This window comes from Gekko japonicus, unplaced genomic scaffold (genome assembly GCF_001447785.1).
Source record: "Gekko japonicus isolate JY-2015 unplaced genomic scaffold, Gekko_japonicus_V1.1 scaffold3881, whole genome shotgun sequence".
NCBI lineage: Eukaryota > Metazoa > Chordata > Lepidosauria > Squamata > Gekkonidae > Gekko > Gekko japonicus.
The window spans coordinates 94,125-109,566 of NW_015172134.1; the positions used below are offsets into that span (position 1 = coordinate 94,125).

The 15,442-nt window shown below is 42.5% G+C and overlaps 1 protein-coding gene across 1 annotated transcript; it reads left to right on the plus strand.

Moving 5' to 3' along the window:
• The first annotated feature begins 9,926 nt into the window (after positions 1-9,926).
• On the plus strand, positions 9,927-13,668 carry LOC107118652 (oocyte zinc finger protein XlCOF6-like). The gene has a single exon (XM_015421014.1). It carries the CDS (start codon positions 9,953-9,955, stop codon positions 11,825-11,827), a length of 1,875 nt encoding a protein of 624 aa, XP_015276500.1. The 5' UTR covers positions 9,927-9,952; the 3' UTR covers positions 11,828-13,668.
• Positions 13,669-15,442: the final 1,774 nt, after the last annotated feature.

The window sequence follows — 15,442 nt, forward strand, 5'->3', positions numbered from 1 at the left end:
TTTTCTTTCAGTGTCCGTTTTCCTTTGAGGAGGTGGCCGTGCATTTCACCGTGGTCGAGTGGGACCTGCTGGATCCGGACCAAAGAGCGCTCTACCGGGAAGTCATGCTGGAGAACTATAGGAGTGTGGCCTATCTGGGTAAGGATCTTCCTTAGGTGCCAAAGGTCTAAATTTCTGCCATTGCGATTATGTGTGAATCAGAACGCTGACGAACAGCAGGGCTATTTTTGGGCGGGAACGCACAGGAACGGAGTTCCGGCTGGCTTCAGAGTTGGCCACGCCCACTACAGCTAAAACCTCTATGTGCCTGGCTACAGAGGGAAGGCCTGGAGACTGACCCCCCTGGGGCTCTGGAAGGATTGGGGAGGCATTTAAATGCCTCCCCGTGCAAGCCAAGGGAAGGCAGCTTAAACTACCTCCCCTCTCCTCTAAGGGCCGGCTTGTCCAGGCTCCCAATGGGGGTGTGGCCTAATAGGCTAATACGCTGTACTGCCAGGGGTGTGGCCTAATATGCTAATGAGTTCCTGCTGGGCTTTATCTACAATAAAAGCCTTGACGAGCAATATGTCATTATGTGGCTTGGCCCTGTCCTCACCCCCTCTGGATGACTCCCGCAGTCATGAAACTGCACCCAAGGCCGTGGCCATCGTGAGCGGCAGGGTGGGTGTCAGGGCCTGAGGTGGAGACAGACAAAGGCCTTGGGTCACTCGTCCTCCTCTTTTCCCTCTCTCTCTCCCAAAGAAGGCACGGATGTCCGAGAGACTGCAGTGGAGACGGACGAAGGGCTGGAGAGTTTCTCAAGTGGATCTCAACAGAATATTTCCAGCCCGAGTGAAGTGGCTGAGAGTGAGTCTGCTTTGTCATCATTATGTCAAGGGAATGGGCAAAGAATAGCCACGGCGGATTTCTGCTTCACTTCTTACAAACTCTTAGTTGGGTAGAATGATAAAGCCCTCTGGGATCTTGGGAATTCTTCCTGGGGCTGAGCTCAGTTGTGGCTCTTTTAGTCCCTTAAGGGCTGCGCTGTCCTTAAATACCAGCTATTCCAGGGAAAGATGAGGTACGTACTTAAGAAAAGTTTTGCTGGACGTGTCAGACGCCTGTCAAACTTTTCCTACCAGCAGTCAGCTGAATGTCTCCAGGCCTCCCCTCCCTACCCCAACAGCTGGTATTCCTGTGAGAGTTCCCTTAGAGCTGTGGGGTTCACTTGCTGAGGTCTTGACTTCTCCCCTGCTGACGAGAGACTGCAGTGGAGACGGACGAAGGGCTGGAGAGTTTCTCAAGTGGATCTCAACAGAATATTTCCAGCCCGAGTGAAGTGGCTGAGAGTGAGTCTGCTTTGTCATCATTATGTCAAGGGAATGGGCAAAGAATAGCCACGGCGGATTTCTGCTTCACTTCTTACAAACTCTTAGTTGGGTAGAATGATAAAGCCCTCTGGGATCTTGGGAATTCTTCCTGGGGCTGAGCTCAGTTGTGGCTCTTTTAGTCCCTTAAGGGCTGCGCTGTCCTTAAATACCAGCTATTCCAGGGAAAGATGAGGTACGTACTTAAGAAAAGTTTTGCTGGACGTGTCAGACGCCTGTCAAACTTTTCCTACCAGCAGTCAGCTGAATGTCTCCAGGCCTCCCCTCCCTACCCCAACAGCTGGTATTCCTGTGAGAGTTCCCTTAGAGCTGTGGGGTTCACTTGCTGAGGTCTTGACTTCTCCCCTGCTGAAAAGTACTGAGACTGACGAGTGATTTCAGCTCTCATACTTTCATTTAGATTCAGAACAAGACAAGAAACCCCAGCTCGCAGGCTGGCTTTTATTTGCATTAAACCCACACCCCTAATACACACCCACTACCGTGATAGGGTATTTACAGTGGCCGAGAGTTCCGTAGGTCCTGTCTGGGACCCCAGCCCTCCGATTGGTGGAAGCTAGGATCCACTGGGCCTATTGTCTCTCGAGGCTTCGCATGACCGCGTGGCGAGCTAGCCTCGTACACAGTCGGAGATGAATACATCACACCTGCCCCGAGCTTTGTAAGGAAAACAACTGTGATAAGGTAACGAAGTCGTGTTTAAAGAAAAATAAATCTTCTTTAATAATTCTGTGAAAAACAATTCTTTAAAGTTGTATCCTTTGAAGCAAATTGGTCTCAAGTCTTGCTGACGGTACAGCGCTCATAGACCGTTTCACTCAGGGTTTCGTCAGATGAGACCTTACTCTAGACAAATATACAAAGATACATACAATTTTCACCAATTCTAGTCTGAATGCACCCAAAAACAGAGGTAAAAAAACTTTTTTTTTAAAAAAAGGAAAGAACTCAAAAAAATCGCCCTTTCATAATTTTTTCAGCAACTTTTTGTCTGCTTCTTCTTTCTTTCTAACTTACATTGTTTTGTTATGTGAAAAGCAGCTACGTGCTACCCTCTAAAAGGCCTTTCTAGACTGCTTCAGGTGCATGCTATCAATTGTTAACAAAGGTTTCTAATCTAGACCAAAGGCAGGCTGGGTAGCATAGGAGGAGATTCTGTTTCTAACCATTACTCACAACCTTTTAAGGCTATACACCTACTTTCTGAGTTAGTTCACGTAAAACAATCTGGTTGCAATTATTAAGTACAAAACATTACAAAATATTAAAAAATGCATTTGCATCTGTAAGACGATAGGGAAGAGAAACCAGCCCCAGTTTTTCACACGTATTTAAAGCTATGCACATACAATTCTTACACACACACATATAAAGCCCAGTACATATATATCAGGAATGATATATAGTACTGCAATTTAACATCCCATTAGAGGTAATATATAGATCAAAGGAAGCATCCCAAATCAAATTCAGTATTTGGTCCAAAAGGTTCCAATGTATTCAGTTTTAAAATCCATTTTTTCTCCTGTCTTTGTTGGGATCTCAATAAGTTTTTGTTCCTGGGGGCACCCACATATAGAGCAGTAAACCTGAAATCATCTTCTTTATGGCCCTTTATTTAAAAATTATTAGTAATCGGAGCTTCTTGATTTTTATATCTAACCTGGGAAATGTGTTCCAGAATACGTACTTTTAGTGGGCGCCCAGTATAACCAACATACATGTTCTGACAGGCACAAACCAAAATATATACTACGTGTGATGTTGAACACGTCGCAAAAGAATTTAAAGAAACAATGTTATTACCAGGCAGTTATTTTCTTTCCCTCAAGTGCTAAGCGACATACTTTACAATTCTTACAGGCAAAAAATCCAACTGGTAAAGCACTAGACTGAATACCAGACAAAAACTCTGGATACGAAGGAACCGCTAGGTTAAGCTGACCCAACTGAATACCACTTTTCTTTATATCTGATCTCACTATATAATCCCCCACACTTTCTGTTTTTCGATACCCTATAAACAGCGGGGTTTCACAACCCGGGATATCCCTAAGGAGAGGCCAGTATTTGTATACAATTTTCTTGATTCTTATGGCCAATGGGGTATATGTAATGGCCCAATTTATAATATTTCTTTTTCTTTTACTTTCTGATTTCTGTAAAATAATAGTTCTATCTGTATATCTAGCTCTCTTATATGATTGTTCCACTACATCCCATGGATGACCTCTTGCCAAAAATTGATCTGCCAAAATTTTACTGTCTCTAATAAAGTCTTCCTGTGAGGTACTGAGAAGAAGAAGAATATGAGATTTAAAATTACTACCCTTATGGGGAAAGAAAATGAACACATGTCCCACTCCCTGTGGGTCTCAACCTCAGAAGACACTGAGAGCAAATTGAGAACAAATTAAAACAAAACAGAAGTAAAACAACAAAACTGAATAGAACAGGGCAGAATGAAGGAGAAACGTAAGTCATGGCTTCAACAGTCACACTAAGGTTGCAAATTGCATTGAATCACTACTACCCCTTGCTTGCTCAGGCTGTTCTCAATGACTCAAAGGGTTTTTCTTGCTGTTCTTCCTCAGCCTTTCTTATCTTCCTTTCTTTGGCAATTGTGGTAAAGATCGAAGTAAATGGGAAGGGGAGGAATAGAACCTAATTCAGAGTAAGATGAACAAAATTTGAGTGCAGTGGTTCCTTTAAGACCAACAGTTTCGTTCCAAGTATAAGCTTTCATGTGCAAGCACACTTCCTCAGATGGTAATCAAAAGGACACCCCCTTCCCCCCAAAAAAAGCCTTTAAGCTGTTCTTCGCTCCAACTGCAGGTAGAGCTCAACATCAAATCTCCAATACAGAAGGAAAGGGAGAAAGAAGATCAAATATCAAAAACTCTGAGAGAGAGAGAGGCGCTTTGGCAAGTGTAAAATTAAGTGAAAGGAAGTGAAAGAGTTCCGCTCACCCTATTCACCACTCAACGGCACCCGAGGAGGGGTAGGGGTGGATTTTTGTTGTATAACAGAAAAAAAGGTAAAGAAATCAAGCCGCTGAGTGCAATAAATCACACAAGGGAAGGACCGGGCAACAAAGAAATAAATTCTGCAGCTGAGACAAGAGTCAAAAAAGGAGGAGGAGGAGGAGGAGGAGGAGATTGGATCAGATCTGTCCTCACAGAGGAGGGAGAGCTTGTACCTGAATAAAACTTGGTCTTAAAGGTGCCACTGGACTGTTGTTGTTTTTTTGTAAAACATTTTATTTAGGATATAATCAACCAAGTCAAACATTTGTTATACATTTATATCATTTTACATCCTACCTTCCTCCCTCCCCCCCCCCTACATGGCTTCCCACAGTGCTCCGACCTCCAGCTCAGTTCTTAGATTTTCTTTTTCCATCCCCTTTCTTACATGTTCAATAGGTAACTATTCCAATCATCATTACACTTATACCTTTATCTATCCATGTTGCTAATCTATAATCAATAATTTTCAAAGCAAGATAAATTGTCTCTTACATCCCAATACTTTTCCAAATAGTCTTTTAAGTCTTTCCAGTCTGAAAAAAAGTCTTCTGCTTCCATATTATTAAGTTTCCGTGTCATCTTATCCATTTCAACTATAAACAGTAGATATTTAATCCAATCTCCAATTTCCGGAACTTCATCCTGTTTCCAACATTGAACATAGGTCATTCTGGCAGTTGTAATCATATACCACATCAATGTTCTTTTTGCCACATTGACCTCTTCCATTTTTAGTCCCAAAAGTAATATTTCCGATTCTTTCTTAAATTTACATTTCACATTTTTTTTCCATCTCTGCCTGAATCTCAACCCAAATTTTTTTAGCTTTTTCACACGTCCACCACATATGATAAAACGAACCCTCTACCTTTTTACACTTCCAACATTTGTTTGACATATTAGTATTCATATTAGCAATCTTTTTTGGTGTCATATACCATCTATACATCATCTTATAACAGTTTTCTTTTAAATTGTTACATGTTGATATTTTTAGTGCATTCTTCCATAAATATTCCCAAGATGACATCATTATTTCTTTATTCATATTTACCGCCCATTTTATCATCTGTTCTTTAACTGTCTCATCTTCTGTGTACCATTTTAACAATATTTTATACATTTTTGAATTAAGTTTTTTACCTCCCTCAAACCATACATTCTCAATCTCATTATACTTTTTTCTAAAACCACATGTCTTTTTATCTTTTTTAAACAAGTCATTAATTTGTCTATATTGGAACCAACCATATTTAAAAGCTAGATCTTCTTCCATTTTCATTTCAAATGACTTTCCCACTGGCTTCAGCATGTCTTTATATTGTACCCAATCTTCTCATTTAATATATCAAAAATGTCTTTATTACCTCTGCCGGTACAATCCAAAGAGGTCTCTCATCCAAGAAGAACCTTCTATATTTAGTCCATGTGTCGAAAAGCACTCTTCTGATATAATGATGTTTGAAGAAACCATCTATGTTCACCTTTTCGTACCATAAATAGGCATGCCACCCAAATTTATAGTCATGATCTTCTAACGCCAACAGTTTTTTGTTATTTAGCGTAGCCCATTGCTGCAACCAAGTTAAACAAACCGCTTCATGGTACAATCTAAAGTTTGGTAACTGGAATCCTCCTCTCTCTTTCGCATCACATAAAATCTTCATTTTAATTCGTGGTTTCTTCCCAGTCCAAACAAACTTTGAAATTTCTCTTTGCCACATGTTAAAAATCTTCACGTCTCTTACTATTGGGATTGTCTGAAATAGAAACATTAGCCGTGGTAAAATGTTCATTTTTACCACAGAAATTCTTCCCATAAATGACAAGTTCAATGTGTTCCATTTCTTAATATCGGCCCCGTTCACACGGAGCAGAAGCCACGCTAAATAGACAGAAGAGAGGCGGAGTTACCTGGCGCGATCACACGGCAACATCTGTGGAGCATAGAGCTCCCGTGGTTGAACTGTGGCGAACCGCCGATAAAACCACCAGCACATCTGGGAAGCGTAGCACTCCCGTGGCTCAACCGAGGCTTCCAGCCGAAACTGCGTGGCAAAAAACTAGTACCTTGGAGGTACTAGTTTCCGGAAACTGCGGGGCAAGGGCGGGCGTCTGATCGCGTTTCCGGTGGCATCCGGCGCCCGCCCATGTCCCCTTGCGAAGACGTTTCCCCCCCCCCAAGTCTCCGTGGTTGCGCACATGCACCCAACGGAGCATGCGCATTCGTAGTGTACACAGAAAAAGGAAACCAGTTCGCCGCGCCACGCGCTTCTTCAAAGTTGCGCGCAGGCGTGTGTTGTGATCGACGCCTCTCCATAACCACGGAAGCTCCATGGTTCCTCCACAGAACCTCCACAGGAGGTATGATCGCTTTACTGTGTGTTAGTTTGCCCCGGAACAAACAGCCACGCTTCCCCCCCGCAGTTTCCTGCCTGTGTGACCGGGGCCACTCTGTTGTATTTTAGACCAAAGCTTTTCATAGTTATTCTTGTATAAGTCTATATTCTTCATTGTCAAATCAATTCCTAAGTACTTAGTCTTTTTTTACTACTTCACATTGAACCAACCTCTGGCCCCGGTCACACGGGCAGGAAACTGCAGAGGAGAAGCGTGGCTGTTTGCCCTGGGGCAAACTACTGCGCAGTTACGTGATCAGACCTCCTGTGGAGGTACCGTGGAGGTTCCATGGAGGTTCCATGGCAAGGGAGAGGTGCCGATCACAGGACAAGCCGGCGCGCAACGAAGAAGCGCGCGCCGCGACAAACTGTTTTTTATTTTTGTGTACATGACAAATGCGCATGCTCCGTTGGGTGCACATGCGCATCCACAGAGACTTGGACAAAAAAAACCCACCTTATTTGCAAGGGGACATGGGCAGGCGCCGGATGCCACCGGAAACGCGATCAGACGCCCGCCCTTGCCCCGCAGTTTCCGGAAACTAGTACCTCCAAGGTACTAGTTTTTTGCCACGCAGTTTCGGCTGGAAGCCTCGGTTGAGCCACGGGAGTGCTACGCTTCCCAGATGTGCTGGTGAGATCGCGCCCGGAAACTCCGGCTGTTTTCCGTCTCACTTGTGTGGCTTCTGTTACGTGTGACCGCAGCCTTTGTAGCTCTTCTCATTTCTTTTCCGTCATATTCTTACACATCACCTTTGACTTGTCTTTATTAAGGTAGAAACCTGCTAAGTCTCCAAATTCTTTTATTTTCTTTAATAGTAATGGTAAATTCTGTAAAGGGTCTTCAATCATAAACATAACATCATCTGCAAAAGCTCTGTATTTGTAAGAAAAACCCTTATTAGTTAAACCTTGTATTGTTTTATCTTCCTTAATTTGTTTCAGTAATACTTCAAGAATCCATATGAATAATAACGGGGACAGAGGACATCCTTGCCTCATCCCCTTCTGTACTTTGAAGTACTCCGTCACATCTGAATTAATTACCAGTGCTGCTTTCTGTTCTGAGTATATTGCTTCAATGCTATTCCTAAATTGTTCTCCAATATCTATTTTGTCCAATACACTATACATAAAGTCCCAGTTCAGATTGTCAAAAGCTTTTTCAGCATCTACAAAAAGGAAACCAACCTCCTTCTCCGGATGTTTATCATAATATTCAATAGCATCAATCACCATTCTCATATTATCTTTTATCTGTCTATTGGGCAAAAACCCTGCTTGTTCTTCTTCTATAACCTCTTGCAAATATCTCTTAAGTCTTTCTGAAATAATCTTGGCAAACAGTTTATAATCATTGTTCAAAAGGAAAATTGGTCTATAATTTTTTACATTAGTTAAATCCTGAGATTCCTTGGGGATAAGCGAAATTGTGGCTTCTTTTCATGTGTCTGGTATTTTCTTCGTCTTCCTTATATCATTCATCAAGAGTTCAAATATTGGGATTAGCTCCTCTTTGGTTTTTTTATAAAATTTTGCTGTATAGCCATCTGGTCCTGGAGCTTTTCCCAGCTTTGCCTCCTGAATCGCCATGTCAATTTCTTCTCTTGTTATTGGACTGTTCAACAATTCTTTGAATTCTCCCGAAATTTTTTCCATGTTTATCTTATCCACATAAGCCTTTATTTTATTTTTGTCTATTGTTTTCTTTGCAAAAAGTTTTGCATAATATTTTTTAAAAGTTCTCTTAATTCCATTAATGTCTACAATTTCTTTTTCCCCATCCATTATTTTACTTATAATTTTATTTTCCCGCCTCTTTTTCAGTTGCCACCCCAAATATTTTCCTGGTTTATTTGCCCCTTCAAAAGACTTCTGTTGCAATCTTTTTAAATTCCAATAAATTTCTTGATTCATTAAAGCGTTTAATTGCTCTTGCAAAATTTGTATTTCCCTTATTATTTTCTTTTTGCCCGGCCGTTTCTTTAAATGTCTCTTTTGTCTCCAATATCTTAATTTGCTGTTCCATTCTCTTTTTCCTTTCTCTGCTGTTTAAAGATATTAGTAAACCCACTGGACTGTTTTGGACCAGGGGGCCGGGGGGGGGCTCTGCAGCTTACCTGGCTGCTTCTTGCTCTGACTGAGGGCTGCTGGGAGAATGCTTGTTGCATGTGCCCGCCCCCTGGGCTCTTTACTGCTGGAGCTCTGGTCCTGTGCGCTCCAGCAGAAAATGACCCCTGGTCTTCAAAAATTTCGGGTGGATGTTTGTTCCTTGAAGAAACCTCTATCTCTTCTATTTCAGTTTTGATTTTACCCACTGCTTCCTTTGATTTCTTTATAATTATTAACATTAGATCTTCCGAACCTTTATTCAAGATTGCTGCCCAATTAGCTAAAAACTGATCATCATTCCTAAACATTGCTGGTGGCTGATTTACTCTTACACCCCTCGGGATCTTGTTTGTTCTACAATACATTGATAGTGAAGATGCATGAAGATGCATGAAGATGCATTTTTATGGATTTCTTCTTTGAGAAAGGTATAATGCTCCCAGTTCTTTGCCGCTTCGTTACCTTATCACGGTTGTTTTCCTTACGAAGCTCAGCCTGTCCCATGATCTCTCATCCTTAACTTATCCCCTGTCCCAGCAGACACGGGTTATCCGAGTTTGAAGGCCAGCTCCTCTTCTCTCTCACCACACCTGGACGGAAACTCTCTGTACAATCCCAGAACTAGAAATCGTGATCATTTGTTTACATTTCATCATTAAAGCACCTTCATGGCAATGCAAATGGGAAAGGCAGAGAAACAGATCTTTGCCACCTTTCCCCTTAAAGTATGTTTGGGGAGTTTTGGGGAGGGGAGGGATAGACAGAATACGGAAAAAGCTCTATTGTAGGGCTGGCCAGGGAAAAGTTGTGACCAGCAGCTCAGGAGAGAAAATGCACACTCGTTAATCAGGAGTTCCTGAATGGTGGCTAAGCTCCTTGTGTGTGTGGTGATTGGACCTCCCTCTTTATTCCAGCAGGAGACGTTGAGGAGTCAGTTATGGAATTTCAGGGGTTCTCACTGGAAAAAGCCCAGAATGAACAGGCCAAAGGAAACTTTCATAATACAGATGGACCAGAAAGGCAGGAAGGAAGCCATATTGTGAAGATGCGGGTTCAGTCCATTCCTCACCAAGAACAGGGCTGCCATGAAATCCCAGTTGGCAGCCATCTGCAAAGGACTCATTCAGGAGTAAAGCCATTTATCTGCTCCAAGAATGGAATGACATCCTCCAGTGGTGGAAAGGGTAATGTATATTTTCGAAACCCCAGGATAATGCAGGCATGTAAATGCTGTCACTGTGGAAAGTGCTTCAGATACAGACCACAGCTTCTTGTACACCAAAAAATACACACAGCACAGAAGCTCTTTGAATGCTCAGATAGTGGAAAGAAATTCAGTAGGAGTGGAAAGAGATTCAGTAGGAGTGGCAAACTTCAAAAGCATCAAATGACCCACACAGGGGAGAAACCTTCTGAATGCTCAGACTGTGGAAAGACATTCCGTCAGAGTGGTGGACTTCAACAGCACCAAAGACCCCACACAGGGGAGAGACCTTTTGAATGCTCAGAGTGTGGAAAGAGATTCAGTCAGAGTAGCCATCTTCAAGTGCACCGAAGAACCCACACAGGGCAGAAACCTTTTGAATGCTCAGAGACGGAAAAGAGATTCATTAGTAGTAGCCATCTTCAAATGCACCAAAGAACCTACACAGGGGAGAAACCTTTTGAATGCCTCGAGTGTGGAAAGAGATTCAGTACGTGTGGCCATCTTCAAAGGCATAAAAGAACCCACACAGGGGAGAAACGTTTTGAATGCACCGAGTGTGGAAAGAGATTCAGTATGAGTCACCATCTTCAAATGCATCATAGAATCCACACAGGGGAGAAACCTTTTGAATGCTCAGAGTGTGGGAAGAGATTTAGTCAGAGTGGCAGATTTCAAGAGCATGAAAGAACCCACACAGGGGAGAAACCTTTTGAATGCTCAGAGTGTGGGAAGAGATTTAGTCAGAGTGGCAGATTTCAAGAGCATGAAAGAACCCACACAGGGGAGAAACCTTTTGAATGCTCAGAGTGTGGGAAGAGATTTAGTCAGAGTGGCAGATTTCAAGAGCATGAAAGAACCCACACAGGGGAGAAACCTTTTGAATGCTCAGAGTGTGGGAAGAGATTTAGTCAGAGTGGCAGATTTCAAGAGCATGAAAGAACCCACACAGGGGAGAAACCTTTTGAATGCTCAGAGTGTGGGAAGAGATTTAGTCAGAGTGGCAGATTTCAAGAGCATGAAAGAACCCACACAGGGGAGAAACCTTTTGAATGCTCAGAGTGTGGGAAGAGATTTAGTCAGAGTGGCAGATTTCAAGAGCATGAAAGAACCCACACAGGGGAGAAACCTTTTGAATGCTCAGAGTGTGGGAAGAGATTTAGTCAGAGTGGCAGATTTCAAGAGCATGAAAGAACCCACACAGGGGAGAAACCTTTTGAATGCTCAGAGTGTGGGAAGAGATTTAGTCAGAGTGGCAGATTTCAAGAGCATGAAAGAACCCACACAGGGGAGAAACCTTTTGAATGCTCAGAGTGTGGGAAGAGATTTAGTCAGAGTGGCAGATTTCAAGAGCATGAAAGAACCCACACAGGGGAGAAACCTTTTGAATGCTCAGAGTGTGGGAAGAGATTTAGTCAGAGTGGCAGATTTCAAGAGCATGAAAGAACCCACACAGGGGAGAAACCTTTTGAATGCTCAGAGTGTGGGAAGAGATTTAGTCAGAGTGGCAGATTTCAAGAGCATGAAAGAACCCACACAGGGGAGAAACCTTTTGAATGCTCAGAGTGTGGGAAGAGATTTAGTCAGAGTGGCAGATTTCAAGAGCATGAAAGAACCCACACAGGGGAGAAACCTTTTGAATGCTCAGAGTGTGGAAAGAGATTCATTAGTAATTCCAGTCTTCGAAAGCATCAAAGAACCCACACAGGGAAGTAATGTTTTAAATGTTCAGAGTCTGGAAAGTGATTCAGTCAGCATCCCGGTCTTCAGAAGCATCAAAGAATCCACAACCTTTTGAATGCTCAGACCCAGGGCCCAGCAGAATGAAAGAAAGCTACGCACCCTTGTTTGCTCCCAAGCGGACCCTGCTCCATTCTCGCCACCCTAACAAGGGAAGAGGACTTCCCAAAGGAAATGGAAAGTTGGGGAGGTAGCATCTGAAAGACAAAGGAAATCTTCCAGGGAAAAAGCTTTCACAGGTCAAAGCTCATTTGGTCAGGCAGAAATGAGAACAAAGATCCATCAGATCTTACGGTATCTCTGCCTTTACATGGCCCTTTTTGGCAACCCCCCTCTCACCTTCTGAGCCAGAGAGAAAAGTTGATGTGTCTTCTTTCTCATTCCTATCTGAGAAAGTGAGCTTTAATTCATGAGAATTTAAACCCTGGAAAATTTGGGTGGTCTTGAAGGAGCTACTGGACTTATTCTGCTCTGCTTCTACAGGCTAATACGACAACCCTCCAGAGAGGCAGAGAGCATTCCTCGCCCTTCCAGCCTTCAGACTCCAACAGATGGAACTGAATAGCTCCAGTGATGGGAGGAAAAGCCTCAATTAAACCCACACGCATTTGGACGAAGGTACAAAATGGTTTGGAAAGAGGGTCCGAACTGAAATGGTCATGTCTAGGAAGAATCTCTGCAATAAAAATGAATGTATTGCCAAAATAAATTTTCTGTTTCAGATTATACTGATCAATATACAAAGACTTTGATGAACTGGCAGAAACAAATAAATACATTTATATGGATTGTGGAAAACCCCAAGAATTAGATTTAAAGTATTACATGATTGTAGGGTCTGGCCAGGTTCTGAAGAATACTCTGTGTCGTCTCAGGCAGGAACAACACACAGTTCATTTGGCGTCCGCTCCCAACACCAGTAATTGGCAACAACGTAGTAGTACCACTCTGCACACTCAGACAATAAATGCTTCCCCCATTACAAGATACAGCTGTGCTGTGCTCCTTTACTGGCCATTTAAACACACAATACATCACATCTCCCTTTCTCAAAACAAATATTACAAAAGGAAATTTAAAAAAACAAAGATATCAAGATTTTGGTTAAAACAAATACAATCACTAAGGTACATATCTTTCTTGTGGAAAAAAACCAGATCTTCCATAAGATGTTATACATCTAGGACGCCTTTCTTCAGCCTGCAACACACACGTCTCATCTGATAACATTTTCATCTTCATCCTGTTTTGAGTCCTCAGTATTCTCACTAGTCCTATTACAAGGTCCCTTATTTTGTGTGTCCAAATGTTCAGTTGTGGTCCCATCCTGACCCAAATCCTCAGACCCGTTACTTCCAGACACCCTGTGTTGATACTTCAGCTTGCGTCTATTACGCCTATAGACGAAGCCCTCAGAGGTGATCACTCGATACGTACGAGGCTGTTCACATTTTTCTGTTACCATAGCTGGAACTCACCCTTCCTAGGGCTCTTCCCATACAGAGTCTCCTTGTTGTAAGGGCTTTAAAGATTTTGCTGCCTTATCATAAACATATTTTTGCCTGTCTTGTGCTCTCTGAAGGTCTTCTCTTGCCCCACTAGGTACCTTAGGGCATAGCAAGCCAGTAGTTTATTTATTTATTTATTCAATTTGTACCCCGTCCTTCCTGTGAGCAGGCTCAGGGCGGCTAACACAGTTGATAGTTACTGGCAATTTGCTTCTTAATATTCCTCGAAACTGTTTCCTTGCCACCGAATCAATCACTCATGTCCTCCTGTTCTGCAGATTCTATCAGGAGGAATGAGACCATCTTATACTACCCCTTCTGTCTAGATTTAGCCCTATGCAGTCTTATCTTGACTTTAGGCCAGAAGTCCTTCGTAAATTCCTCCTAGAAGACGTCCAGAGCTCAGTGACTTACGCTGTGGCAAAATTTTGTTGCTTAGCTATTAGGAAACGTACACTTATTTTAGCTGAAAAAACTGTATGCTCTTATTAATATTATTTTATCTTACTAATTTTATTAACTTTCTCTTGTTAATGTTTTTATACTATTCCTATGTTGTTACTGTTTTAATCCTTCTTATATCAGAACTGTACTGTTTTACGGGCTCTTGCTGTAATAAATTAGATCGCGATCACGTAGATTGCGTTGCTTCTGAACATTCTGCCCATCAACATCTGAGCTGGAGAGTACGCCATCCCCATAACAGGTGTATTACAATATTCCAAGGCCAAACTCCCAGCCAACAAGAAGAAGAAGAAGCAGATTCCAAAGAAAAAGGCATGTTATCACTCACAACCACTTTCGGAATGCCATGATGAGGAAAAAAAAGCTTTAAGTTTATCTCTTGCAGTCTTGTCAGGCAAAGTTACTACTTCTGCATACTTTGAAAAATAGTCTACCGCAAGCAAAAATGGAAGTGAGCCATGTTCAAAAATATCTATCCCCGCTTTTCCCCCATGGTAACTAAGGGATTTCATGTGGCATGTGGTTCTTTTTGTTTGTTTTTTGATGCAAAGTGAGTACCCGTAGAACAATTTCCAATGAGTATTTCAATATTATTCAACATACCTGGCCAGTATGTCACTTCCCTTGCCCTAGCTTTGGTTCTCTGAATACCTTGATGTGAATCATGAAGCTTGCAAAGCATATTACGCCTTTGTGATAAAGGAACAACTACTTTTTCTGCCACATAAAGAATACCATCTTCACCACGTAACAAATCTTTCACTGACCAAAATGGCTTTGCCTCAGGAGGAACATCTCTCAAATACTGCGGCCAACCCTTGACTTACAAGGGCTACGACTATCTGCAGTTGACCATCTCAACTAGTAGCTTCCCGGAAAGTAGCCACTGCTTTGGAATGCACAGCCATTGTACTTAATTGATGTATAACTCTCTCACCTTCTACAGGTTCTTCATCATTTGCAGGAGGGTCCACAGTGGCTCGTGATAATGTAGCAGCAAGATACATTTGCCTCCCTGGGGTATATACTACATTAAGTTGATGTCTCTGTTAAGTTGTAACGACATTCACTGCAAAAAAGCAGGTTCACTACCAATTGACTTCTTAAAAATGGCTTCTAACGGTTTATTATCAGTCTGAACCTAAACCCCAAGAATGAGATTTAAAGGATTACATGATGAGACAAAAGAGGAGGCTTAGCAGTACCTAACATTAAACTATACCAACAAGCAGCCGGTTTGGTTCAGATTGCAGATTGGATCAAAAATAAAAGATAAAAGTCATATTATCAGAGCCAGTGTACTCAATAGGTGGGAGACTACAAGGCTAATGCGGTCTTGGGGTGTATCAACAGAGGCATAACATCCAAATTGCAAGATGTGATAGTCCCATAGCACACTGCCTTGGTCAGGCTGCACCTGGAGTATTGTTTGTGGTTCTGGAGGCCTCACTTTAAAAAGGATGTGGAGAGAATGGAGCGGGTGCAGATGAGAGGAACGAGGATGGTTGGGGGCCTGGAGACCAAGAAGCCTTGTGAGGAGAGGTTGAGGGACTTGGGAAGGTTCAGTCTGGAGAAGAGGAGGTTGAGGGGGACACAATTGCTCTCTTGAAGTATCGGA